Source organism: Puma concolor, chromosome B3, assembly GCF_028749965.1.
Source record: "Puma concolor isolate L17-30 chromosome B3, mPumCon1.1.hap2, whole genome shotgun sequence".
NCBI lineage: Eukaryota > Metazoa > Chordata > Mammalia > Carnivora > Felidae > Puma > Puma concolor.
Window position 1 is genome coordinate 80,012,112 of NC_141672.1, and position 27,681 is coordinate 80,039,792.

A 27,681-nucleotide genomic window follows, 5' to 3' on the forward strand; every position below is an offset into this window, starting at 1 on the left:
ACACTCTTCAAAGCATCCCATTTGGTGGCAGTCATGATCATTAGTGAAAGTAATATCTATTTAAAAGCAGTAAATGCCTATTTCCAAACAGAATGGACTGGCATACAAAGGAAGCGTCATCCCACTCAAGCATCCCCAGGCTTCCCAGAGAATCATTATGGTCTGTCATGTTAACTCACTTCCTTTTTTTTTTTTTCCCTCTCCTCTTTCTCTTTTTCTTTTCCCCTGCTGAATATCATCATCTAAAATCAAATTAAGTACTAATAGTAAATGTGCACAGAAATCACTTCAGGAAAGCAAAACAATCAGACTCAAGAGGTTATATAAAAATACTCTTTCTCATGGTAAAGATCAAGAGCCCAGATGGAATTGTGACAACATTCCAAGAGGGTTACAGTAGCTGAGCTGAAGCTGTTATCCAGGTGACTAATTAAAAGAACCACCAACAAAAAATAACGTCTTAATAATTTCAAGAGTACCATCTCCCATCTATCTGTACTCCAGCTCCCCTTTCAAGTCCCTTCCTTCCAGCTCTAAAACTGCTAGTCAAGGATGATGGTGAGGATAATAATAAATGTGTCAAGATGAGAAAAAACTATTATATTCTCTGTTTGGTAAAATAGCACAAAAAGGTGACATGACACACAGGAAATTTCAGAGTCTGACCCAACATGGGGATCAATGAATCTTTAGTAATAAATACTGTGTATCATTTATTTTGGACTCAAGTTTTTGAAGAGAATGAATCACCCAGTAAGATTTAATGTACTGGTTTTTGAATATGGTCAATTAAAGATGGCCTCTGAAATATATAATTATATTGAGTAAACTTCTCCTACAACACGGCTGGTCTTTAAGGTAGGTCTTATTTGTATGCTCCAAAACTAAGTAGTCACCGATACCAAGAGTCTTCACATTCTCTTCGGAAAATGAATTGCTATGTATGCTTCTTTAAGACAGACCAAGTTAAGACTGTAACTGCACAGCAATAAAGAGGAAGGATTACAACCAGAACTTCTGAATGTACTTTGTCATGCTAAATGAAAGAGTCCTTTCAAATACACTTTTTGACCAAATCAGGATAAAAGAATGCCCAAGAGATATAATTCTCCAGTTAACATAGCATCTATCTTCCCAGTTTCTATCCTTGAGTCGTAAGTCGGCAGAGTCTAGCTGATCTTGGTTGAAACTCAAAGTGGTACTATTCCAAATCAACCAGCTCCTCCTCACCAAAGAGGTCTATAAATGATGAGTTGTTAGTTTTGGAAAAAGAATGAGGAATTAAAAATTGATTTGTTCCACTGAGCTGAAGGGCATATGTCTATGGAGGAAAGCATGGGTACCAAGGTCAATGAGAGGGGGAAGTGAACACAGACTTCAGTGAACATCCAAAGAACAAAAACTCACCTGTGTTAATGCTCTACAGTACAAAACAAAGCTATTCTCGGGTGGCTGACAAAAGCATCTTATTTTAAACCACAAGAGTGAAGAATCACAAACACTGGTGTTAAGGACCCTAAGAAACAAATTAAACATTCTAATTTTATAGGTGACAACACTATGGCTCCAAGAGATGATAAGACTTGTGTAAGATCACACTAAATGCTGGAAGATGACCCACATGTAAATACTGATTCCGTTGAGTCTATGATCATTATCTCTTTTACCATAAATGACACATTCCTTATTATGTATGAGTTCATTTGAGTCAAGTGAGAATAAACTGTGCTAGGTACTACAAATTGTTCCTATCTACATGCAGTTTACTCCCCAGTACAGGATGCAGAAAATTGGACTTGCAGTTACAGTACAGAATAAGAACTATTTACTCCCTGTTGCTCAAGCAAGGGCACCCATCCCAGACTTCTGGGGTCATAAAGGCTTCTCAATAGATCTAATATTCAAACTGGTTCCTTGAAGGCAAAGTAGAGATTTTACAGGGGCAGAGAAACAGGAGGAGGAAGCTGTTCTAACAGGAGGGGGTAGCAGACACACAGGATCAGAGGAAAAAGAGTGCTGCTATGTTAGAGGAAGTGAAAGGAATTCAATATGGCTGGAACACTGAGTGCCTGGGGGGAAGTGGTGAGGGACAGGGCAGGAAAGGTGAGCAGGGTGAACAAATCCAGAAAGCCTTTTTGTCTAGTTAAGGAATTTAGACTTCTTCTCAAGATAATGGGAAGACAAAGAGTTTTAAAACAGGGAAGTAAAATGATTAGATCTGCATTTTGGAAAGAACATTAGGATAGCTCAATGAAATAAAATGGCAGCACGGGGGTGCATATGTGGTTAAGTATAAAAGAAATCAAAGCAGTTAGTAAGCTGTTGGTGTAATCTGGAAGACAGGATAGTCATCTAGTGCAATATCTGAGGGGGATGGAAAGAGATATTTGTATTTGAGATATTCAGGCCATAGAATTAAAATACCCGATGATAAATAGATACAAATGGATGTGGGTCATTTGGGAAAGAATCAAAATTATTCTGAAGTCTGTGGTCAAAGACCTTCTGACACGGGAGCTATGGAGTACAGTCCCTCAGTTTTATAGTCAGGGACCATTCTTATAACAATAGAAAGTCAAGACAGCTCTATATTTTTTCATCATGAATGAAACTGTGGAGTCCCGGAAGGCAAAGACTGAATTCTACAGGATACTTCATTGGGGCAGTCATAAACCTCTGATGAGACTTTCCCAAAAAAAAGAACTGCCCAACAAGCACCCTCCATCTCAACGCCCTTCTCACATTTTCTGGTGGATCATAGGTTAGGAAAGAGGAGTAGGTTCAATGTCCTATGGCCTGCGTATGCAGCGTAAATGGTGATATCTTCCATTTTTCTGGTGGACGTTGGTTAATCCAAAGGAAGCAGGATTAGGGGTGGTCAATAAAAGAAATCAAACACAGAAAGATTTATGTGGATCAGCTCAAGGTCCTAAGGTTTTCCAGTTCAAAACTGGAGGAATGAAATGAAGTATGTACTTTTGGGCTACGGTGTGTCCCAATCCCCATTTAGGATGTAAATCAGGTACTCACCCCTTCGCCGCCATTTTCACCTGTATTGGCAAGCATTTCCTGCAGAGCTCTCACAGAGAGGGACTGTTCCAGCACAAAATTGCAGACGCAGAGATCTGGAGGAACATACTGTGGGAATAAAACCAGAATGAGGATACCTACTCATATCAGTAGGGGACCAATCACACAATAACATCTCAAGGGCAAAAAGCCTATGAATCAAAGCGACAGGTAGGTGGGTGGGTGGGTGGGTGGGTGGATGGATGAATAGGAATATAAAAGGTTGCCTTCTCTTATTCAAGTTAAGATGGGTTTCAAGCTGAATTCTAAAGGATGAGGAGAAGAAAATGTCTAAGGCTCAAGGAAACAGTGACCAAGATGTCAGGAGCAACTTCAGTGAGGCTGGTAGTACACACAGAAGAACACATATACAGCCTTGCTGAAGAAGGCAAAGTAAAGATATACTGATCTACACGGATGCCTGAGTAGGACCAAAGGAAGAGGGCCACTGAGATATCATTCACAATAATTCGTAAGAGGACAGTGGACACACCACAGTGTGGCTCTAGACAGTAGTGACACGATAGGTAATCTATTTACTTGTTAAGAAAACCTGGATACTGGGGTGCCTGGGTGCCTCAGCTGGTTGAGTGTCTGACTCTTGGTTTCATCTTGGGTCATGGTCCCACAGTTTGTGGGTTTTAGCCCTGCATCAGGCTCTGCGCTGGCAGTGCAGAGCCTACATGGGGTTCTCTCTCTCTCCACCCCTCCCCTGCTCTCTCTCTCTCAACATAAATAAAAGAAAAAGAAAAAAGAAAACCTGGATGCTGCACTATAAAAAGGGGCATTAGAGGGGATTAAGAGCTATATAAATATAATTCTGAACAAGCAATGTCCAGCACTAAAAGAACTGATGGCCCCTACAACAATCATTCTAATTTATTATGTGCTCCAGTGATATTAATATTTGTACTTGTTCTGGAACATTTCTCAACAATAGTTAAAGACAGCCTTTGCTGCATACTGACTAGTAGTAGCTAATGCTCACTGACTATTTTCTCTGTGCCAGGCCCTGTTTTAGGTGCTTTGAACATATTAGCTCATTTAATCCTTACAACCACCCTGTATGATAGGAATTATTCACATTCCAGTTTACAGCCAAGGAAACTAAGGAACAGAGAAGTTAGGTCACATGCCTAAGGTCATGGCTTCTATTTGGCAAAGTTGGATTCAAATCCAGGCAGTCTGTCCCCAAAGTCTATACACTTAACCCTACACGATTCTTGCCACTGATGGAAATATTAAAGACATTTTTCACCACTAGAATGTTTTCAATCAGCAAATATTTAAGTATTACATTTATATAAAACACAGCACAGGGTATTGAGAAGGATACAAAGACACCCAAAATCAATGCTCTGTAGGAGTTTTCAATCCAGTTTCATGATATACCATCTTCCTTAGGAAAATAGCTTATAATCACTTTGCATGCCAAGCCTTTGTTTCCTACGGGATACTGGAGAACACTGACACTAGGAGAGGAGAACAGGAATGAGGAATGAGGGCCAGAAGTCACCAACAGCTTACGTCTAACACTCAGACAGGTAGAGCTGTTTCCATGGAGCTCCAATTTAAAAGATCAAGCCAGCCTGCTACTAAAGCACAGATAACCTCTCTGACTTCAACATTTTCTTTTTTAAAATAATGAAATGGTAATCTCTAAGTTTCCTTTAATTGGAGGCATTTTGTATACTCTTCAGCCCTCTTCCCAAACTCAATGTCCTCAAATAAAATGATGTTCTACTTGGGCCTATTATCTCCCTTCATTAAAGTTTCCAGACCCCCAGGCCAAGAATGTGTAACCCTATCCCATTTTGAGGACTTTTCCACTAAGTACGTTTCTCCTCAGGGTCCCCATATTCTGAAATCTTAAAAACCTAGTCTTCCTAGAATTATGGTATTACACAAAATTGCCCAATTCTTTTTATGAAAGTTATGATAGGAGAAACTACCAGGACACTACAGCTTTTTTTTTTTTTTTTTTTTTTTTTTTTTTGATATATATATTCCTTGCTTTGTTTTCAAAGTCTGTTCTTGCTGCAGGTAATTAACTCATCAGTATGGGACTTGACCAAGCAAGCAACTGTTAATGCAGGGCAGAGCGTCATGTCCACAAAGGGTTTCTGGAGCACAGAGAGCATCATTTTAAGCAGCATACAATATGATAAAGCATTTCCCTAAAGGCTTTACGCCATAAACATAGATCGCTCAGCTCAGTTTCCACAAATATGGTGCCATCGCAGAGAATTTTACAGAGATTTTTTTTTTTTTTTTCCCACCACTTTGTCTACCCGGATCTCAGGTCACCAGAATAGGAAGCAAAAGGACCAGAGTTTGAGTGTTTCTTCCTCTTCACTAAAGCATGTGGTTTGGAGATTTTCTATTTAGGAAGGTCTGCAGTTACGGTTGGTACTTTAAAGGGCACTTTTTGGCTAATTCAACATTCACGCTCACTTTTACAACCACCATATCTAGCCCACTCTCCTTTGACAAAAACTTTCACAGTCCTCAGAGCTAGAGATCCCGCCCTGACAGGAGGCCAGGGGATTCGAAGTCCCCCTTCTTTCTCTCCTGAGTCTGGTCCACAGGAGCACTCCCCCAGCACTGCCATCATCTACTCTGATGGAGGACCACCAATAATACGGAGACTAGACATGCCCCAATTATGATTTTCTTTTCCTTCCAGATACTAAAAGCCCTAAGGTGGTCATGACTTAACTGCTGGTACAGATGGGCACACTGAAATGCGAGAGAGAGAGGGCACAGGGAGAAAGCACCTCAAATGAGAGCACTGTACCTGCACTGGCTTACACAGTTTCCTTACAGTTCAGTGTCTCTACCACTCAAGTGTGGCCCCTTCCTGGCGCCTACACTTGGGGTTAAGTTCACACTGGTCTAACAGCACACAGAGCAACACGTGGGCAGTGGCAAGGGAGAAGACAGGGCAACAGGAGTATCTGGATGAAAACAAAATGCAAGTAGTAACTTGTAACATAAACGGAGTCCAGAGCACAGAACCATCTGACCTGCTACCTCAGCTGCCATCCTTAATTAAACTCCACACAGGCCTCAGGTCCCACCTCCACATTCTTTAAGAATGAGCAAAGGCCACTCGTCCATCAAAGCTAATTTGTTTGCAGCGAGCGAGTCCCCTAGGAGGTCAGCTCATTGTCTCTGTGCTCTGGAGCCTGTGCCTCAGTCACTCTGCCTGGCAGGCATGCGGCATGTGTTTACAGATTCTCAGCACGGAGAGAAGGGCTCTGTTGACATCTGTTCTGAAATAGCTCTTCATCTCTCTTCCCAGCCCTGTCCTTTGCCTGGAGACGCACTCCATTCTCAAATGTCCTACAGAAAACCTTGAGATTCCAGGGTGCGGAGAAAGCCAGGAACTAGGTATTAATTTAGCTCTGCTATGGAAAGTCAAAGAAGGGAAGGCCTACGGACTTCCCATTTTCCATAAATCTATGTAACATCTTCCTCACTTCACTCAACATGTTTTTTCTGGGGCTCACTAAAACCAAGATGGTGGCAATCTGATAAGCTCATTGTTAAATTCACATAGCATTTTTCTACCTAGCACCTCACAACATGCACTCAGCAAGGTGCTAGCTTGTTCTAGCCAAGCTCTGGGGGATATGAAGAAGGGAGTCAGTTACAAGGAGGGCTGTCACCCCTCTACTACACTGTTAACCACACTCTGTTCCAGTTACAGGATTCTTTACGCAGTACAGTCTATTTCACTAGATTGTGGGAATCTTGAAAAATCTGTGTCTTTTTCTATTTTTGGTATCTCCAGTACAAAAAGAGCAAGTACTCAACTTCAGTCTTCTTGAATTGAGTGTGTCCTAGAAGACTACCTGAGAGTATGTGGCTCATGGTGGCTGTGGGTTCATACAAACTTTACTGAGCACTCACCTGCCTGGCTGGACCCTTTCGCCAACTGTTTCATTATCTTGGCTCTTGTTCAACTTCTCTGTTTATCCAGTTCTCGCACGGTCATGCCTTAATGATACCCCCCTAGAAGTGTTATCAATAGCTCTGAATTAAAATATAGGTCCTATTAGTTAATAGTGAATACTCTAGTCTAGGAATGCCTGAGGTCCTGTAACTGTTCAACTGCTTATTGGTTTAATGAGGATAAGCAGGTACCTTAGTTTCTCTGTGCCTCAGTTTCCTTATCTGTAAAATAGAGATATTATAGTAACCACTTCTCAGAATGACACTTTTTGTTTAAAGAACTTAAAATAGGGTCTGCTACATAGAAATAATAAATGTCAGGGGTGCCTGGGTGGCTCAGTCAGTGAAGTGTCCAACTCTTGATCTCAGCTCAGGTCATGATCTCACAGTTTGTGGGTTCAAGCCCCGTGTCAGGCTCTGCACTGACACCATGAAGCCTGTCTGGGATTCTCTTCCCCTCTCTTGGCCCAGCCCCTTCTGTCTTTCTTGCACTTGCTCAAAATAAACTTAAATAACGTCAGATATTATCCATCACAGAGCAGTGAAATCAAAACATCAATAACTCACTTAAATGTTCATTTATAGATCTAGTGTAGTTGAAGTTCTTATTTTGTTTAAGGATAAGGCAAATTCCTCACCCTTCAAGGTTGTGTGGTCAAGGGGGGTATCAGGGAAGCCAATGGACAATTTCCAAAGTAGGTTTCGATAGGCCCAGGGTGAGTAAGAAAACAAGTGAGGAAGCATACAGAATTTAACGTGACTGGGGTGGAAAGATGGGAAGGAGTGGGGGAAGGGGGAGGAGGGGAAGGAGAGGGAAGGAAACAAAGGGAGGTGAGAAGTAAGGCTGAGGAAGAAGTAAGCATTAGACCAAGAGGATCCTGAGTTCTCTTGTCAAGGAGTTTGGACTTTATCTTCAGAGCAATAGAACACCATTAAAGGAAGTTATGCTGAAGGTCATCTAACCAAACTTTCAGCTTTGAAAGACCATTGTGGGTCTAGTCTGAAGAAGGCTAGACCAAGGCAGAGAAACTAATTACGAGGTTGTTGCCATAAACTGGTTATGAGGTGAGAATAGCACAAAGTTACAGTAATCACACTGGAGATGGAAATAAGAGAATGAATTTGAAAAATCTTGAGAACGTAGGAGAGATAAGACCTGATGATCAATTGGATATAGGAGATGAAAAAGGCGAAGACGACAGGTGTTTCTAGGATGAGAAAGAGTGTAAAAAGGGTAGGAATGAGCAAGAATAAGCCACACCAAGTATCCTAAGAACCACAGAGACTGTAGTTACACTTGGCAAATTGTCCACTGGACTCTCCCTTTTGGGCCAACAGAATGATGACGGGAGAGTGGCTGTGTATGGGTATGCCCACAGATGTCAGCAGAGTAAGGCTCATCTGGAAAAAGAGTGGGAATATGCGAAAATAACATATATTCTTCATAGGAGAATTCCTTGAGACCCAGCCACCAGTCAGCTCAATTAACCTCACTTTCCTTTCCCATGTCCATTTAAGCCGTCAGCTGGTATTAGGAGAGCATAACAACATTCAGTACTGCACTAGCTGCTGTGGGGAACAAAAGACAAAAGGCAGAGTTTCTGTCCTTTAAGGAGTTTTTAACCTATTTGAAGAGACATCTACTGTACACGAAACTTTATAAAACAATGCGAAAGAGAATATTCAATGCTAAACTGAGGGGTATGAGTGATACTTCCTGCAACACACACAGCCTTCTTAGCAATGTTGTGATTAGGAAAGCCCAGCCCAGACTGGAGGTTGGCCTCAAGAAAGTTTTTGTGCACAAGAAGTTCCTGGCACATAAAAAGAAACACAAATTTTTGTTTAACAATGCACAAGATGCGAGAGTTATTTTTTCCATTTTCTTGTGTGTATTCCTCTCTTCTGTTTATAGAACATTATGTTTTTTTAAATTTTTAAAAATCTTTTTATTTTTTTTTTTTTGAGAGAGAGAGAGAGACAGAGTGCAAGCGGGGTAAGAACAGAGAGAGAGGGAGACACAGAATCTGAAGCAGGCTCTAGGCTCTGAGCTGTCAGCACAAAGCCCCCAACAAGGGGCTCGAACTGTGAGATGACCTGAGCTGAAGTCGGATACTTAACTGACTGAGCCACCCAGGCGCCCTCCTCCCTTCTGTTTACAATTCCATTAATGAAAGCAGAATTTTTAAGTTAGGAGCTTCATAGAACCTCTGTCTTTACTTTGCTTTTTTCACCCACCTCCTTAAAGGAAAAGGTCAAGCACTTGCAAGTATCATGAGTCAGTACAGGGAGGGCACAGAGAAAAGAGAAAGAATAACTTCTGTTTACTAGTTTTTCTACATATACCTCCCACTCCAGTCCCAGGACTGAGAAGTTAGATGCATGAGCTTGAGGCTGTATTATACTTATGTGCTGATGAGTTTATACGGACTCACCCCACTGCAATGGATAGGCCATTACTAATTCCAGTTATCTGGGGGAGAAGTAGTGACTGTAAAAACAGAGACCAAAACTAAGTAGTCAGAGCTGAAGTAGCTGAGCGAAGTGCATCTCACATTCTTTGATCCACATTATGAAGAAATCAGCATAGCCAGTGGGAAGTTCTTGGGCAGATGGTACAGAAGCATCCAACCAACGATAGGTCTGAAGGTAGGAAGTAAGGGACCCAGGCAGTTCATTCTTTCCTCTGGGATTCCATGTAAATGGGGACCAAAGAGTGAGTATATTAATTGCATAAGAATCTGAAACTTTAAGCTAGAATGTTGGAATGTATTTGACCTTCCATTTTAATTTTTCTTCTGTTATTCCTTAGTGTTTAACAATTTTTTTGAAGCTCTGGCCTGTTTTGGCTTGATTACATAAATTGAGCAAAGAATTTTGGTCTACAAGTGAGCCAAAATATTAAAGCAAGGTGCCTCAGTATGGTCAATGGGACAGTAATAGGGGCAATAAAACAGGAGAACCACAAGACAGATGCAAAGCTGGGGGCAAAGCAGAGGGTCCTTGATAAGCCAGCTCTCACCAATAGGACATTTCTATTCAGAAAACTTGAAACTTCTGAATTGTATTAATGAGGATGGTATCTCAATTATTACCTTCATGCTCTACTCATGCTGCTTGAGGTAGCCTAGTCCAAGAATAAATATGGCTCGTGGTTATTCTCATGGCTGTAGATTTAAAAGTGTGAATACAAAGGAAGTCTATTTCTTTAGGCGCACTATGTCTGCTAGAAATAGGCAGAGGTAGAGCCAGTCCCCGGTGGCCTGGTTTCTATCGTGTTTGTTCCATTTCACCACACCACCTCAAAAAAAGACTAATAACCATCACCCTATGATGGCTTGATATAGTCCTAACTCAAAGACCATCAATGAGAAGGCATCCCTAGCCTCCTGGCATAGAAAATTAATCTCTCGGGGCGCCTGGGTGGCGCAGTCGGTTAAGCGTCCGACTTCAGCCAGGTCACGATCTCGCGGTCCGTGAGTTCGAGCCCCGCGTCAGGCTCTGGGCTGATGGCTCAGAGCCTGGAGCCTGTTTCCGATTCTGAGTCTCCCTCTCTCTCTGCCCCTCTCCCGTTCATGCTCTGTCTCTCTCTGTCCCAAAAATAAATAAACGTTGAAAAAAAAAAACTTTAAAAAAAAGAAAATTAATCTCTCCTCTAGAAGATGTTCCAGTTGGGTTCAGAGTGGCATTGGATAAGACCAATTCTCCATGGGATAGCATCAAGATAGTCAGAGATGGCATGCGTAGCTTGAATTTCAGGAGTTGTAAGCACTACACAGACATGATCTCATCCACCTACAGCAGACATGAGCTCATTTGTGGACTTCCTCTCTACTATTGATAACACATAATTATTTGTATTGTGTTTATGCTTCAAAGACAGAACTAGCCACCAACCACATCTTGTCCCAACCAGGTTTATTTACGCAGGTAAGTGCTTTTTAAACCTATCTTTGCCACCTCTGCTAAGTTTTTGATAGATTATAATGAAAGAAGTTATACAGTGAATGTTTAAATCTGAAGATGTTGCCTAGTATCTGGATTTCTATGAAAATGGAAGATGGTTTTTACAATTATTTTAGAGGCAACTCAACTGCAATACAAAGGAATTAGGTAAAACTTACACGGGTAAGTGGAGAAACAAAAATAGAACCCGTATATATATTTTAACTATATCTACTTACTCATCTATATAATTTTACCAGATTTTGTGAATTCTTTATATATATATATATATATATATATATATATATATATATATATATATATATATATATATGTATAACTCTCACCTCAACCCTTAGGGAAAAGATTATAGCCAATTTACAGATAAGAAAACAGACTCAGAAAGACTAAAACACTTCCTCACAATCACACCCTGGAAATGGCTTTTCAATCACGAATTTCAAACTCAACTCTTTCTGACCAATCCTTTGTCCCTTCCCCTGTAAAGAGAAGATGCCATCCCTATGCCAAGCTTGCAGAATTTTCCTATGCTGCCTCCTCTCAACTCTTATACTTCAATAAGAAGTTAAGGGCTTCATATTAGATTCTTGACTCTCTCAGAAAGAATTCTCTATTTTAGAACGGCCACTGGGAATACAAAGGCTATGACTGCAGTTAGGGAGACAATCAGGGCTCAAGAGCTTTGTAAAACTGAGATTTCTGGCAGGAAAGAGCATACATAGTTCCACAATCTAAGACTGATTGACCATGTAAGTGCTGTCTTCCAAAAGGCAATTCAATTCTGGCCATGAGGGGGCCGGTTTCCACCAAAGATATGTATGTGAAGATTTTAAAAACATGTACATATGCAGATTGTAGATATTTTGAGGGAACAGACTTTGCCTGTCTGTGTTAAGAACTGTTCTCATGAAACAAGGTTAAAAATGTGTACAAACTTAATTTTTTCTTTTCTTTTGTTTTAATGTTTATTTATTTTTATTTTTTTCAATATATGAAGTTTATTGTCAAATTGGTTTCCACACAACACCCAGTGCTCATCCCAAAAGGTGCCCTCCTCAATACCCATCACCCTCCCCCCCCTCCCTCCCACCCCCCATCAACCCTCAGTTTGTTCTCAGTTTTTAACAGTCTCTTATGCTTTGGCTCTCTTCCACTCTAACCTCTTTTTTTTTTTCCCTTCCCCTCCCCCACCCCCATGGGTTTCTGTTAAGTTTCTCAGGATCCACATAAGAGTGAAACCATATGGTATCTGTCTTTCTCTGTATGGCTTATTTCATGTAGCATAACACTCTCCAGTTCCATCCATGTTGCTACAAAGGGCCATATTTCATTCTTTCTCATTGCCACGTAGTTCTCCATTGTGTATATAAACCACAATTTTTTTATCCATTCATAAGTTGATGGACATTTAGGCTCTTTCCATAATTTGGCTATTGTTGAGAGTGCTGTTATAAACATTGGGATGCAAGTGCCCCTATGCATCAGTACTCCTGTATCCCTTGGGTAAATTCCTAGCAGTGCAATTGCTAGGTCATAGGGTAGGTCTATGTTGGTGGGAATGCAAATTGGTGCAGCCACTCTGGAAAACAGTGTGGAGGTTCCTCAAAAAAAAAATTTATGTTTATTTTTGAGAAAGAGAGGGAGAGAGACAAAGTGTGAGTTGGGGAGGGGCAGAGAGAGAGGGAAACACAGACTCTGAAGCAGGCTCCAGGCTCTAAGCTGTCAGCACAGAGCCCGATGTGGGGCTTGAACTCACAAACCATGAGATCATGACCTGAGCTAAAGTCGGAAGCTTAACTGACTGAGCTACCCAGGCACCCCAAAACTTAATTTCTTCTATTTTAATACTTTGCTATGATAAAAGAATAGAAGGTCTTTCTGAATATAGACACAAACTATTTAAATCAGATAAGTTCCAATTTTTGCTTATATTTTTGCCAACAAAAGCCATTACATGTAAGTGGTAAGGTACACACATCGTTTTAAAAGTTTTAAGTAATCTCTACACCCACCACAGGGCTGGAAATCACAACCCCGAGATCAAGAATCACACCCTCTTGTGACTGAGCTAGCCAGGTGTCCCTGAAAAAATTGAATAATACAACTGGAAAAAATTCTTTTTAGGAAGAGGAGGAAGAGATCATTATCTTTGAAAAGAAGTCAAGAAGCTCCCTTCTGACTGATGCCTGAGGAGTCAACTATAAGAATGTGACACTCAGAATCCACCTGTTTATAGATGCATCTTTTTTTTAATGTTTATTTATTTTGAGAGAGGTTCGGGAGGAGCAGAGAGACGGAAACAAAAAATCCCAAGCAGGCTCTGCACTGTCAGAGCAGAGCTCCACATGGGGCTCCAACTCCCCAAGTTTAAGATCATGACCTGAGCCAAAATCAAGAGTTGGACACTAAATCGACTGAGCCACCCAGGTGCCCCTAGGTGCATCTTCATTGCAGAGATGAGGGAGTTGCCCTGGAAGAACTCAAAGCCATGGAAAATCACTGCTGCAACAGAAGGAGACTTACTAAGCAGAAACACCCACAGCCATGGGTGAGCAATGGCAGCGTCTGATGCTGTGCTGGCCTAAGGTTTACTCCAAGACAAGAGCATGAAAAGGCATGGAATAAGTTGATAATGTGCAAGGAAAAGGGAGAAGTTTATCAAGTTATAAAAAGGTGTTGATACTTAAAAAAAAAAAAAAAAAAAAACCTTCTACTGGCGATCTAAATATTTACTTAAGAAGACCACTTGTTGAGGTGCCTGGGTGGCTCGGTCGGTTAAGCGCTCGACTTCGGCTCAGGTCATGGTCTCACAGTTCGTGGGTTCGAGCCCCATGTCGGGCTCTGTGCTGACAGCTCAGAGCCTGGAGCCTGCTTCAGATTGTGTCTCCCTCTCTCTCCGCCCCTTCTTCACTCACACTCTGTCTCTCTCTGTCTCTCTCTCAAAAATAAACATTAAAAAAAAAAAAAGAACACGTATTGAAATGACTTCTATGCCAAGGAGATGCCACTGCCACCTAGAAGCAGGACATCTAAATTGCAGGACAAATATCCTTTGACAAAAATCTCGCTGAGAATGCTAATCCCAACTGTGGAAGAACTAAAAACACCCACAACCACTGTTTCTATGCCCCATCTGTGAAGTATCCAGATATTGGCTGTTTAACTGACACTGACCGGCAGACACAACACAGTCTAGCCTCTCTTAGGGAGAATGTTTAGTGAAAGCAACAGCTGCAACATCAACTATCCTTTTGATAATACTCAGAGATTTCTCTTAAGAGCTAACACAAATAAGCCTGTTCTGGAAGAATTTATGCAGAAATATGGTGGGCCCAAGAATCTCCCGGTTAAGAGTGCTAACATTTCAGATTCCTGGGACCCTTCTCCAGATGGGTACTTTAAAAGAATATTCCAGGTGACTTTGAAGCAGGAGGTCTCTGACCCCAGTTTGAGAGACACTTGAGAGCAACAGGGCCAAAGAAGTAAATTCGGGTCCCTAGAAAGTAGCTGATTCTCATTCTAAATGCTTCCATAAAGAATTTAGTTCATCAAAATATCAAATTTTCTTTCAAATGCATAACCCGGTAATTTGAAATCCACATGACTGCTGTTTTTATAATCTTGCCTGATATGGCCCCAACCAAAAGTAACATCTAGGTGTCCAGGACACCTATCTTCTGCCAAGAATCAGTTGTTTCTGGCACAGTTAGGAAGAATGTTACCAAGGGCTTGGCAAAAATTAGTGCTGTGAAGCTGGTGTTCTTTAAAATAAGGAAGAAGGGGCAGCCAAAGAACCAGAGACAAAACGCTGGGCAGCTGGCTTACAAAACTGCCTGCTGGGAAAGAGCATAGCTGACAGGCTGAATGGCTGGTTTGGTTCTTGACTGAGCCAAGTTTTTCCCCCTGGCCGGCATGGTCAGCATGTTAGGAAAGGTGCCAAAAGCTGGAGACTTGGAATACTTGCATCTGGGGGGAAAAAACAAGCTGTGGAGAGGAACCACAAAACACACCTACTGTTTATGGACAGAGATAACCAAAAAAACAACTCTTTATATGGTCCTTAAAAAAGACGGCCATAAATAAAACTCTTCCTTAATGAGTGGGACAGGTAATACAACAAGTTCTGTGGATAAATAAAGAGACTCTAAAATCTCTAGTTTTCAACGGCAGCCTACCAAGAGAAACATACTGTTATTCTCAAGAGCTTGTGTATCAGAAAGATAGTAGAGATCAGGAAAGAGGACAGGTAGCCTGTCAGCAAGGAGATGAACTCTGTGCACGTCCCATGTTCCATGAAGAAGTTAGGGGCACACACATCAGCTAGAAGAGGAGCACAGGGTACAGGATGATGGAGTTAGAATGAGAGGGGCACCTGGGTGGCGCAGTCGGTTAAGCGTCCGACTTCAGCCAGGTCACCATCTCGCGGTCCGTGAGTTCGAGCCCCGCGTCGGGCTCTGGGCTGATGGCTCAGAGCCTGGAGCCTGTTTCCGATTCTGTGTCTCCCTCTCTCTCTGCCCCTCCCCCGTTCATGCTCTGTCTCTCTCTGTCCCCAAAATAAATAAACGTTGAAAAAAAAAAAAAAAAAAGAATGAGATATGATGGGCAGAAACACCAAAGGATAAGGTATAAAAAGCCGAAGGGGCGGGCTGGTAGGAAAGCCTAGTCTCAAGCTTGATTTACTTTAGTGTTGGTGGAAGGAACATGGACCAGCACCGTATCAACCATGCATTCCTCTGTATTTCACTTGCTCCTTCCTCCCTTTTGCACGATGACATGGTTGCTAAAGAGTTTAGAAATCATGATGAGGCTGCTCTTTATTACCAAAGCAGCGGTATTCAACAGCTGCAGAACAGAATTGTGTCTCTTGGCCTTTTCATTGCATAAGAGGAAGGGGACAGTTGAAAAAAGCATTATGAGGAACCCACGGGAGTAGAGAAAATGCCAAGCTGGACCTGAAGGCTGACAGAGAGAACAGAGACACTGGGTGCTCGAAGTGCTGTTCCCTAAGGTGCATCAGCTCCATGAGGCTCATAGACTCAGGATCTCAAGTGGGCACAGAGCTCATGGATGAGGGGCAAGGACAACAGCTTGGCTTTCAAATGGCTTGCCTTTTTTTTCCTAATGCCGCCTTCCCACTCTCAAATTGAATCCAAATTCCAATGTGGAAATGCAGCTTTTAGTTTTACCCACGACATGAAGTTTTTGCTTTGGTAGAAATAAGCATATCACTATAAACTAAGTTCTGAATTTAAAAAAAAATTTGGCAGCGGTATATGGACAGATGTTTGTAACATTTGCAGTTATAAAAAGCGTTTGTGATGATAAGTAACAGTCGTAAATATTCTTTGCCAATATGGAAAAAGTACTTTTATCCCCTTATAGAGACCAAGACCCCAACCATTCTAACTGCCTCATAGCATCTGAGCTAAAGTACCACTACTAAATGCTCACGTTGACAAAGATTAGCACTACATGCAAGGATTAGTACCACATACCCTCACTTGCAAGGGGACAGGTAGTACTCAGGTATTTTATTTATTTTTTTATTAAAAACTCTTTTTAATGTTTATTTATTTTTGAGACAGACAGCATGAGCAGGGCAGGGGCAGAGAAAGTGAAAGACACAGAATCCAAAGCAGGCTCTAGGCTCCAAGCTGTCAGTACAGAGCCGGATGTGGGGCTCAAACTCACAAACCATGAGATCATGAACTGAGCTGAAGTCAGATGCTTAACTGACTGAGCCACCCAGGTGCCCCATCACAGGTATTTTAAAACATGTACATACAGCAGGGAGTCAGCACTGTTAGTGGCTGCATAAGTTAAAGACATTCACAGGGCACTGAGTGGCTCAGTCAGTTGAGCGTCCAGCTCTCATTCTCGGCTCAAGTCATGATCTTATGGTTCATGAGATCGAGCCTCCCTTCAGGCTCTGTGCTGACACAGAGCCTGCTTGGAATTCTCTCTCTCTCTGTCCCTCCCCTGCTCTCTATCAAAATAAATAAACAAAAAACACATTCACTTAATAATAAGCACTGCTTTAAAAAAAAAAACAACAAAAAAATAAACTATTGGAACTGTACCAAAATAAAAAGCTCTTGCACAGCAAAGGAAACAAACAATAAAATTAAAAGGCCATCTACTGATTGGGAGAAGATATTTTCAAATAGTATATCCAAATAAGGGGCTAATACACAAAATATATAAGAAGAGTATACAACTCAACACTAAAAAATATAAGCTGATTAAAAAATGGGCAGAAAACGTGAATAGAAAATTTTCCAAAGATGACATACAAATCGCAAGATACATGAAAAGATGCTCAACCACACTCATCATCAGGGAAATACAAACCAAAAGCACAATGAGCGATCACCTTACACCTCTCAGAATAGCTAGAATCAAAAAGATAAAAAGTAAATGTTGGCAAGGATTTGGAGAACAAGGAACCCTTGTGCACTCTTGGTTGCAATGTAAATTGGTGCAGCTACTGTGGAAAATCGTATGAGGGCTCCTCAAAAAAATTTAAAACAGAACTACTATATGATCCAGCAATTCCACTACCGGGTATTTACCCAAAGAAAACAAACAAACAGACAAACAAACAAAGAAAAACTAATCCAAAATGATACGTGTACCCCTATGGTTATTGTAGCATTATTTCCAACAGTCAAGATATAGAAGCAGCCTAAGTGTCCAATGACAGATGATGGATAAAGAATATGTGACACAGACACACATACACACACACGACTATTACTCAGCCATAAAAAGGAATGAGATCATGCCATTTGCGACAATATGGATGGACCTAGAGGGTATCATGGTATTATGTCTTATTGTGAAATAAGACAAAGAAAGACAAAAACCATATGATTTCACTTATATGTCAAATCTAAAAACAAACAAGACAGACTGTAAATACAGAGAATGGATAGTTGCCAAAGGGGTGGGGGGGGGGCAGTGTTGAGAGATGGACAAAATGGCAGATGCAGCCTTCCAGTTATGGAATAAGTCACAGAGATAAAAAAAAAAAAATAAAACTAAGCACTACTTCACTAGAGAGGTAGTAGAGAGGCCTATTACCTCCTTGGGTTAGGTCTTCTTTAATAATGTCCTTCCTACCAGGAAGCATGAGTTGGACAATCACAAAATGCTACTGATCTGTGAAGATCTATTGGATCTCATTCTCTCCAAAGGTTCCCTCACTTAAGTCACTAATCCCTTTCACTCAGGGCATGAACCAGCTCTGATCAACACAAAGAAACCATTAAGAGACTTGGTCTCTTTCTGCCTGAGCCCAACCCATCACTCAGCACCTAGTAAAGCTGGCCAGGAAATACCATGTCCACAACTGCCTCTGCTCAACCATTCAAGGTCACGTGACTGTGCCATCACTTGAGTTCCCTTCCTCTCAGCTCTGCCCAGTAACTAACCCAGGTTACTAAGATTCATCATCAATGATGAGGATGGGGAATAGGTGTTCCAGGGAAGATTATGGCCTTTCCTTTCCCCTTCCCTACTGGATAATCAGGAGTTACCTCCATTACATAATGGTTGAGTTAACTTGGCTCCACTAGAGACAATGAACACATTGATAGAAACTGACGGAGCAATGACACACCTCAGAAAGCAAAGTCTTCGCTCACGGTGACCTAAGCAAGGCCTGTCAAGACCCTATAAAGATAAATGCTTCAAATTATCCACTTGCTCTCCAGGGGCATTTGTTCTTATGTTCTCAATGAGTAAGATGGAGATAAAAGTCATGTTTGGCGTCCTATTAAACTTGTACACTTTGGGAAAGAAGTAAGTTCATTCATTACTATAGCAATTGGGAACTTTCCATACCAGGCTGTAGGGAAGTTTGAATGTGATGCCAATGAAACCAAGGGCATGGATTTGCTTCATTTTGTGATGACATCTACACACTAAGCTGGCTAGCTACTTTACCATCACTTAGTTAAACGTTGATGACTGCGACTGGCACTATTTCTGAAAGTGTAGTCTGAGGACCACTTGCCTAAGAATCATACAGAAGTTAAGAAAATTAAGAGCAGAATTTCTGGCCCTACCCAAGATAAGTATAGGGATGGAAGACTATGCTCATTCAAGTTTGAGAAGCATTGCCCTTCTGGGTGAGGTCTGTGCCAAACCCCCTGGATGCTGGCCAGGGTTATCATCTTTGAAGATAAAACATTCTTGACATAACTCACTTGGGAAGCCAGGTAGTGAGCAAAACCACAGCGCTTAGTTTTCAACTTACACAGTGATCAGAAGAGGCTGCGAAAACCTTCTAATGCACATCAAAAAGTTCTCATCTTTCTTGGCTTATTTGTCACCAAAATTCATCTTTAGCTGTTTACTAGAAGTTTTCTTGAATGATAGATAACACTAAGGCTTCTTTGTTACTCAGTTTCAGAGCTTTCATTAATTTCTGAAAACTCTCCCCATGTTTAGGTAAAAGGAGTGAAATGGTTTGGACCCAGATTGCATCCAAATTTCAGTCTCCAGTGACCGCTCCTGGGATGACAGAGGTGGGCTAGAGATTATTCCCCGGTCTGCGCTCTGAGGCAGGAGTAAACCTGATCCACCACAAAGAGATGACAATCTCTTCTGTTGTGAAGTAGAAATATCTTAGGATATAGACTGAAGTGCTCAAGTAGGGCTTGGGGCAAAAATCCTTGATGAAAGTGCTTCAATAAGAAATGGATCATTAGGTCAAAGAGTTTTTGTCAACCACTCCATAGCTAAAACAAACAAACAAACAAACAAACAAAAAACCCAACTGTTTGAGAGAGGCTTACAAACAGCTTTATTACACCAGCTGTTTGCATCTTCTAAAGGTTTTGGATAAAGCTCAGTTGAGTTTAAGCGAAAAGGAAAGAAAATTATTTGAAAACATCCTAACAGAGAAAGCAGCTAAATCCTGGAATGGCTGAATTAGAGACACTTTGTACTCCTTCCCTGAAAAAAACGTGGAAGAACAAAAATACGCTCACTCTCCAGTGTGTTTTCATTATTTAAAGTCACCTATTTGTTCCATGTCAGGAAAATAACCAACAAAATGTTGTTTGCAAAGGATTCATACAATTTTTTCCATTCCTCTCGTTTGTTAACAGTCACTGTTAAAAATTTAGAATGAAACTTTAAAGAATAAACTGTTGCACAAATTGTTGAAAAGGAGAAGTTGTCAACTTAAATGCCTGGAAATCTTAACTTCTAAAACAAATTTAAACATTTCCTTTACAAACGTCTCCTCATAGGATGGTCAAAAATCAGACCTGAGAGGTTATCTTATTTAACATCTTACATCACGCTGGAGGGACAACAAAACCACTTCTCTCAAATCGCCATCCAGTGTTCTTTAGAAATGGTTCAATCTGTGAACTATAAAGATGTCCATAACTTCAAAAGATTACACAAAAGGTCATAATCATGACTTAAGTTTTATCCTCAAGTTTTAAAACACCCATGGGAAATAAAAATGATACATAGACATGGCTTGGGTTCTTAAGATTCAAGTTCTAACACAAATGCAATGCATCATGTTTCTTCCATATAAAAGCAATGAATGAAAAAGAGATACTATAATCACAGGTGGGAAAAAAGCGAGTCTTTGTGATATAATTAGTAAGTTCAGGAGTTGATGCAGGAAGAAAAATACTGCTAATCTAGATCAAAATAGCAGCTATTAGGTCTGAAGAGCAAAGTACTAAGTACTGCAGAGGTGCCTGGGTATGACTAATACCTACTCTTAATTCACCTGGGGCCATTTGCCTACTGTGAACAAGTAAATGACAAATGAACAGTAGAGCTATGGTGCCACTTTACACACTGAATAAATTTTTTTGTGAAGATTCCCACCACTAAGGTACAGACTGTCTTTAAATAAAAAGAGGGGACTTGTTTTTCCACAAGCAGTTATCACAACAGTATTAATAACTCAAGTGGGAAGGTGAACAATATAGATGAGGAAAGATCTTGGGGTTAAAAGATTGGACTTTTTTTTTTTTTCCTTTTTAACGAGGTCCTCAGAGCAACAAATGACAAATGCATTAATAAACCTGACCTGTGTTACATTGGACTTTTAGGCTATTTCTTTGGATATCTGTTTCCCTTCTCATCTCTTGACAGTTAGAAATAGCAGAGCACGAGGCTCCACGTGGATACAGAAATAAGAATAAAACTTCCTCAAAGAAAATAGTTCAGCTGCTAATTGAGAAGAACTGGAGCCATGTTTTTCAGAATCTGATCATAGTTAGGCCTATACCCTAACCCTTCAACTGGGTGAATTCATGGATGGCCCAATGTGAAATGAAATTTGTTTTCCTCCCTGCACAAAACAATAATAGTGCCTGGCCCAATGTCAGCAATAACCTGATGTAGAGTAGCCACCCAATGCAGAGAGCCTACCCTGCTCCCCACCAGGACTCCACCCGAGGGCCAGCTCACCACATAGGCATGACTGTACAGAATACTCCTACCGATTCTGTTCACCTGCACATGTTAGACAGCAAGGCTTGGCCATGGCCATGAAAACAGATCCTCTGACAGCTAAGAGAAAAAGAAGGTCTCATCTAACAGAATGAGTATCCAGCCTCCATTTCCTACAGGCCACTGAATGGTCACCATCCTCCAGAAGACTGTAGGCTAAGCCCACAAAGGCTGTCACCTTTGTTTTCTTGGACAACTGCCACAGTGTAAATTCTCTTCTGTGTTAGTTTTCTTCTTCTGTATGATCATTTCCTTAATGCTCTCACCCCTCCAATCGCCTCACTCAGCCCTTTCTCTCTTCTAGAAAGTGTACTCCACAACCAACATATTCCATCATTCATCCTCTGCCTTCTCTCTGAATACTGCCTGGATACATGAAACCCAGCTACTCCCAAAAGACACCACTTCCCTTGGAGACTTCCCGATTACAGGATGCTCATTCTCTCATACCTCAGGTGACCGAAGATTAAGAGGTAGGCTCTGTGTCCTTTCCCACCAGGACTGTCTCTAGATCATTACTCTTCTTAAAGAACTTAAGAAGAAGAGAACTTACTCTTCTTTAAGCTTCCTACTCCTGGTAACATCATCCTCCACTCCCTCCCTCACTGGTGTTTGTGTATTTCCTGGACCTGCCCTTCACTGAAATCTCTGGCCCCTTTTCATTCCTACTACTGGTAATTTGAACATTGACATTTGTATTTGTTGAATTGTGTCCTCTCAAAATATACGAAGACCTAACCCCCAGCACCTGTGAATATGACTATATTTGGAAATAGGGTCTTGGAAGATGTAATCAAAATAAGATGAGGTCAGTAGGGTGAGACCCAATCCAGTATGACTGATGTCTTTATAAGGAAGAGGAAAATACCATGTGAAGACAGATACACAGAGAAAAGGACCATGTGAAGATGAAGGTAGAAATTTGGGTTATGCGGTTATCAACCACAGAATACATGGGGCTACCAGAAACTGGAATGGGCAAAGAGGGATGCTCCCACAGAGGCTTTGGAGGGCTTATGGCTCTGCCAAAACCTGACTTCAGATTTGAGCCTCCAGAGCTAAAGAGAATAAATTATGTTATTTCACACCACCTATTGTGTGGTAATTTGCTACAGCAGCCATAGAAAACTAATGTATTATATGAATAATCTATCATCTATTATGGCCTCTCAGTTATTTTGCTTCCTTCTTACCAATGATCTTCTATACTCTAATTCAGCCACTGTCTCTCATGGTCAGACACAGGAATCATGTTTTCAACCAAACCACTCTGCTCTGAAACCTCTAACATAGCATTTATCTTCCAGTGTGCTTTCTTATTCACTCAGCTGCTCTCATTACGGTCTTTATTTCTTCTTATTTCTTTTCACTACCATTCAGCTTAAATTCCAAGATTTCATTGGCTAGCCTCCCAGACTCTCTTATCCCTTTGTCATTTATCACACTTACCTGCAACACTTTGACCCTGGCTGAATTAACTCTCCTCTTTTTTCTTGCCTGTGCTGGGACTGCTAAGGACTGCGGAAGAGGATAATATAACGATTATCGATGGCAAAAAAAATTCATGGTCACCAACTTCAACTGGCCCCCCAGTGCTGGGCCCACACACTGCTCAGCAATCCTACGCTCATCTCCAGGCAGCTCACTTTCCAAATGCATAAAATCTACAAATCTACTCTCATCCCTGCCTTCTTCCTTCCTATTTAATGGCACAGAAGTTCTTCCTTTACTTCAAAGTGAGTTCCTCCTCTGTCCTTAACACCAGCCTTTTCCACTATACGAGCATTTTTCACAGCAGACCAACCCCTCCCTCCTCTGTATCCCCTCCTCCTCCTCCACTGAAGTTCATACACGCTTATGTCTTTCCCATTACACAACTCCCTCCATCCTCCAATCCTCTCCAGCTATCACTATCTCTCTTTTAGAGATAATCTGCATGAGCTGCCTTTGTTTTCTAATTTCCATCTTACTCTTCATTTCCTCTAAATTGGCTTCTGCCTTCATCACTACATTGAAAGAACGCTCACAGAGACTGCTGCTGGCCTCCAGGTCACATCTCATGGACACATTCCATCCTTATATTACTTGACCTCCAGGTGGCGTTCTACCCTATTGACTATGCCCCTTTCTTGACACTGCAAGTGTTTTCTGTGGCACAGACATCACATATGCCTGTTTTTCCAATGAGCTCACAGGATGCTCCTTCTCATTCTATGTGATGTTACTCTTTCTCTACTCACTTTTAAATATTGACATTTTCTGGGCCTTCCCACTTCTTAATCCACCTAATTTCCACTCACTGTTATAGCTTGGTTTACTAACCGTATGCCAGTATCTCTCTTTTTTTTTAATGCTTATTTTTGAGAGAGAGAGAGAGAGAGAGAGAGAGAGCAAGGAAGTGGCATAGAGAGAGGGAGACACAGAATCTGAAGTTGACTCCAGGGTCTGAGCTTTCAGCAGATATGGGGCTCAAACCCACAAACCACAAGATCATGACCTGAGCCGAAATTGGACATTTAACTGACTGAGCCACCCAGGCACCCCTTAAGCCAGTATCTCTTAAATAATATCTCCATCCCAACCTCCCTTCTGAAGTCCTGATCCATGTGTCCAGATGCCTATCAAAGTTTTTTGTGTCTCTTACTGGCCCTTTGAATTCAACATGTCCAAACCTTAGTTCATAAGCTCCACCACCACCCTCTGTCCTAACTTATTCCTTTTCACATAAATTCCTTTCACTAAATAACATGCCATCTACAAGCAGCTAAAGCCAGTAGCTCTGGAGTGACACTTGACTATTCCCACCTTGATTCTTTAGTCATCCTATACATTCTGTTAGCCTGAATTCAATTTTATCAGCCCTTATAAGTTCATGTTTTCGTCTAACAAGAGACCCCTTCACATTCATCTCCTGTCCTTGCTACTTCAAAATCCTCTTGCCTCCTCTTTTCTTTTGCATATACCAAAGCTACACTCAATTTAATCCCCTCACTAATAGTGCCATCTCTTCGCCATCTTTTGCAACCTCAGTCTCTTTCTCTAGAGCCACCTGCTTCTTTGACTAGAAACATGCTTGTGTTTCTCAGTGTGGAAACATCCCTCGATCCTAGATTCTGCTTTAACACTATTTTCTCTTCTTCTTTTTAACATTCAACTGCTCAAAGAGTAGTGAACACTAAATGATGAGGTTCTGGTTCAGGTAAGAGTGGAGAAGCTTACAGCAGAATAACCCTCCTAACAATAGCTATTATAAATTCTGAACAAAAATTTTTTAAAAAAATTGCTTAAAGGCACTGGAGAGCAACCTAAAGCTGGAAGGAATAGGACTCTTGAAAGATGGAAAGCCCATTAAGTGATATCCACATTTCATTAAATTTTCCCCTGCGAGTACTCCCCTGTTCATAGGTTTCATGGGGGACAGATCTCAGGAAAAAAAGCTGCTATGGAGCCAGAGGCCCGAGTTTGGGCTCTCAGAATATAAAGAAATTGACAAGAAGAATGCTGGAAAGAACAGAACTGCTATAGATGAAAACCCAAAATCAGCATACAGATTTTTGGCCAACTCAACTGTACAGGGCAGCATTTCAAGTATCCAAGGGAAGGCAACAGCTGGAATGCTAAAAATGGGTGAAGGTTTCAGCAGCTACCCAGTTTTAAAGTTCAGAATTTGGTGTTCAAGTCTTGCTACTTAGAAGGGGTTAGGAAACACTCCAGGATTTTCATGAAAACCCAGAAGGGCTACATCTCAAGACCAAAGGCTATATTCTAGAACTAAAAGCAAAACCAAAATAGACTAAGCCTCTACAATATCAAGGAACTCCACCAGTAATTTAACTGTCTGCTAGAATAAAATGCAATACTCTTCAGGGGAAGAATACAAATGGTAACAACTACAAAATAGCATCTACAATCTTTAGAATAAAATTACTAGACATCAAAATAAATAGGAAAATGTGACTCCTAATCAAGAGAAAGCTCAGTTAGTAGGAATAGACCCACAGAGAACCCAGATATTCGCATTAGTAGTCTAGTATTTAAAATAACTATTAGAAATACATTAACTTATAGGGAAAAACCAGAAACAATGGAAAAAGAATTTTAGGTTACTATGTTAAAACTTAGAAATGAATGAAGAGAAATTTTATAATTAAAATATACATTATCTGAAAAAAAATTCACTGGAGGGAGTCAATGGGACATTTTTATTAATAAGAGTATCAGTTAAAATAAAGACAAGCCAGTAGGAAATATTCAAAGTGAAGCACAGGGAGGAAAATAGTTGGAAACCAGCCATTTTAGTGACCTATGGAACAACATGAAACAGTTTAATTTATAAGTAATTGGAATATTCCAGAAAGAGTAAATGTGGCAGAAAAAACATTTTAACAAAGAATGCCCCCCAAATTTCCAAATATTATTAAAAACAAATACAACCACCACCAAAAGATCTATCAAGGTTAGCAAAACCCAGGCAGGACAAATGCAAAGAAAACCACCCTCATACGTAACCATTCAAACTGAAAAACAAAGATGCTCTGAATTTTTGTAAAGATTAATCCCAGCTTCTTTTCTGAACTTCTGTTTTATATAGTCAGATGCCTATTTCTTCTTGGATGTCTTACAGTGCTTTTGAATTCAACATGCTTATAATCAAAGATAAAATTACTAAAACCTGCCAGAAAAAAAAAAAACTTACTACAAATGGAGGAATCCTAAGAAGAATAGCTAACTTTTCATTTAAAAATCAAAGGAGATTGGAAGACAGTAAAACACCATCTTTACTAGTGATAAAAGAAAAAAAAAAATCAAACCAGGATTTCACAGAGAAAAATATCCTTCAGAAATAGGGACAAAATAAAGACATTGTCAGAGAAAAAAAGCTGGAGAGTTTGTCATCAGCAGACCTGTACTACAAGAAATGATAAAGGACATTCCTCAGGCTTCAGGAAAATGCTACCAGAAGGGAATTTGGATCTAGAAGACTGGAAAAAAAAAAAAAAGCACTGAAAATGGTGAATATAGGAGTATATAAAATACTATTTTTTCCTTTCCTTAATTTCCTTAAGAGACAACTGACTCTTTGAAACAAAAATAAAGTAGTGCATATTATATAACTTGTAAAAATAAAACGCATGACAATAATAGCACAAAGGATAAAAGTTAAGTGGAATAATATTAATCAAAAGAGACTCCAAGAAGCTGAGGACTTGAATTGTAATCCTTAATGACTAAAAAATAATACATAGAAGAAGAGCTAAAAAGCCGAGAGGAGACAAAATAGGATAACAAAAATATTTGATTTATCCTAAATAAGGCATAAAAAGATGAAAAGAATAAAAAACACAAAAGACAAAAGGAAACAAATAGTAAGATGGTAGACCAAATCCCAACACTATCAATTATTCCAATAAATGTAAGTGAACTGAACACTCCAATAAAACAGCAGAGATTGCAGAAAGGGGGAGGAGCATCATATTAACTATATGCTATTTATAAGGGACATGCCTCAAATATAAAGATATAAAGACATAAAAGAACTGAAAACAAAAAGATAGATCATACAAAAAGTATAAGAAAGTTTATGACTATGTTAATATCAAAGTATACAATTACATAAAGGATAAACAGGAACATTTGATAATGACAAATGATCATTTCACCAAGAAAATAAAAATCATACACACACACACACACACACCTAAGAGAGCTTTAAAATATATGAAACAAAACTGACAGAACTAAAGGGAGACATAGACAAATTCTCATAGCTTTTAACACCTCTATCTCAGTAATTGGTAGAACTTATAAATACAACTCAGTAAGGATACAGAAGATTTGAACACCATGGTCAACCATCTTAACATTCATAAAACACTATCCAGCACACTTGTTGAAAGTACAACACATAGAATATTAAGATAGACCATATGCTAGGCCATAAAACAGTCCTAATAAATTTCCAAGAATTCAAATCTACAGAACATGTTTTTTGATCATATCAGAATTAAATTAGAAGTTAATAACAATAAAAATCTACATCTCACTGATTCACCTTATTTTTTTTAAAAACTAACCACTCATGGGGCGCCTGGGTGGCGCAGTCGGTTAAGCGTCCGACTTCAGCCAGGTCACGATCTCGCGGTCCGGGAGTTCGAGCCCCGCGTCAGGCTCTGGGCTGATGGCTCGGAGCCTGGAGCC

At 40.4% G+C, this 27,681-nt stretch overlaps 1 protein-coding gene across 1 annotated transcript in view; it reads right to left on the minus strand.

The window, feature by feature from the left end:
- The window catches only part of RYR3 (ryanodine receptor 3), a 530,733-nt gene that overhangs the window by 328,006 nt on the left and 175,046 nt on the right, over positions 1-27,681 (minus strand). Inside the window, 1 exon segment of the mRNA XM_086710284.1 lies at positions 3,031-3,138. Coding sequence (XP_086566410.1) covers positions 3,031-3,138 — 108 coding nt within the window.